Source organism: Cyprinodon variegatus, unplaced genomic scaffold (genome assembly GCF_000732505.1).
Source record: "Cyprinodon variegatus isolate N-32 unplaced genomic scaffold, C_variegatus-1.0 Scaffold494, whole genome shotgun sequence".
Classification (NCBI taxonomy): Eukaryota; Metazoa; Chordata; class Actinopteri; order Cyprinodontiformes; family Cyprinodontidae; genus Cyprinodon; species Cyprinodon variegatus.
Genome location: NW_015150947.1, coordinates 47,083 through 48,501, shown reverse-complemented (window position 1 = coordinate 48,501; position 1,419 = coordinate 47,083). Strand labels below are relative to the sequence as shown.

General features: G+C 36.9%; 1 protein-coding gene across 4 annotated transcripts in view; it reads right to left on the bottom strand.

The window, feature by feature from the left end:
* Positions 1 to 1,419, bottom strand: part of LOC107094621 (ras and Rab interactor 2-like) — a 76,538-nt gene that overhangs the window by 37,439 nt on the left and 37,680 nt on the right. For all 4 annotated transcript variants that reach the window (XR_001481690.1, XM_015390360.1, XM_015390361.1 and 1 more), the window contains exon 4: positions 787 to 881. Coding sequence is in view for 3 of the 4 variants with exons in the window: in XM_015390360.1 (XP_015245846.1) it covers positions 787 to 881 (95 nt within the window). In the remaining variant the exon portion in view is untranslated. The remainder of the gene's footprint in view (positions 1 to 786; positions 882 to 1,419) is intronic.

Below are 1,419 nucleotides of genomic sequence, written 5' to 3'. Positions count from 1 at the left end.
CCTTTTATACAAATATACAGGGTCAGAGGGGGAGTTAACACTTTATCTCAGGTTGTAATCTGCCGTTTATATTGCGGATTAACTTTAATCCACATTTTTTTGTACCTATAATTTTCCATCCATATGAAAACCTGTTGAACCGCTTTATGTTTCTGTCTGACAGCATTTGCACAGGATTCAAAGTGAAGGTAGAGTGAGAGTCCAAAACCATTTTTTTTTGGCTTTTCTTTGTTCAACTCTAGATCAGTTTTAAAAATTAACAAATAAATCAAAATCCAATTCAACCATCTTTCACTTAACTCAGGTCAGACTTTATATTTTTTTAAAGGAATACATTTAGAATCAGGAAACAATAACTTCTTTTCTATGGATTTTATATATTTAACCATTTAAATAACAATGTTTTGTCCATTTTATCTAATCTGTTTTCACTTATCTAATTTTACGGTTATTATCAGCATTTTTTTTTAACCCTCATTATTTTTAAGTGCTTAGTAAATAAAGGTGGTATAGTTTATGTTTGTTTCTTATTCTCTCTAGTTAACTAAATTATCTTTGGGTACAGAGAGGTTCCTGCCATCTACAACAGAAAGGCTATTTATCATTACTGTATTTCCTCTTTCATTAAAATTCTGTCAGTCTGATTACGGTTTGGGATTCATACTTTACTTTTTATTTTCATCATATAAACTAAGTAAATTAAACATAACACATCCTATGTTATTAGAATTTAAAAGGAAATTATTAAAACAGCTGCGGACGTGCAAAATATAGAAGCAGTCCTACCCTTCTAACTCCACAGGATCCTTGTCCAAAGCTGGAGCCGTCTGCACCATCTCCTTCTTCAGCTCCCCGATCTCCAGAGCAAAGGTGTCAACCAGCTGGAAATGGACAGAACCAGAAGCTTAGACTGACGGAGGAAAGGAGGAGGACAACCGTCGGTAAACCAACCGAAGGCATCACTCAAAGATCACAACACAACAGACGCTTAGCTGGGCCGGACCAACGTGGAACAAAGAGAGGGGATCGTTCCTTTTCCTGTGTCGTTTCCTACAGCCAGGAAATGATGGGGGTGTTTTCCCACGCTACGCTCCATAGACAGAAACCTAAACACACTGGGACAGGAGGGCCAAATCACAGGATGAACTATTTCCTGACTGCAGGATGACTTAAGGAAAGTCCTTGATCTACCAGTATGGGGTCTTAAAATCCACTGGAGAAATTAAACAAAACAATAAAAAGATTTAAAATAAATCCTAAACGTACTGTAGAAATGTTTGTAAAGTCAACCAATAGTTTGCGTCATAAGGGAATGGTGGCCTAGTGGTTAGGGCATAGATCTTGGAGTCATGAGGCCACGTTTACACATATCTAGGGAAACAAATATTTTCCCCGTCCGCTTTGAATAATAACATTGTG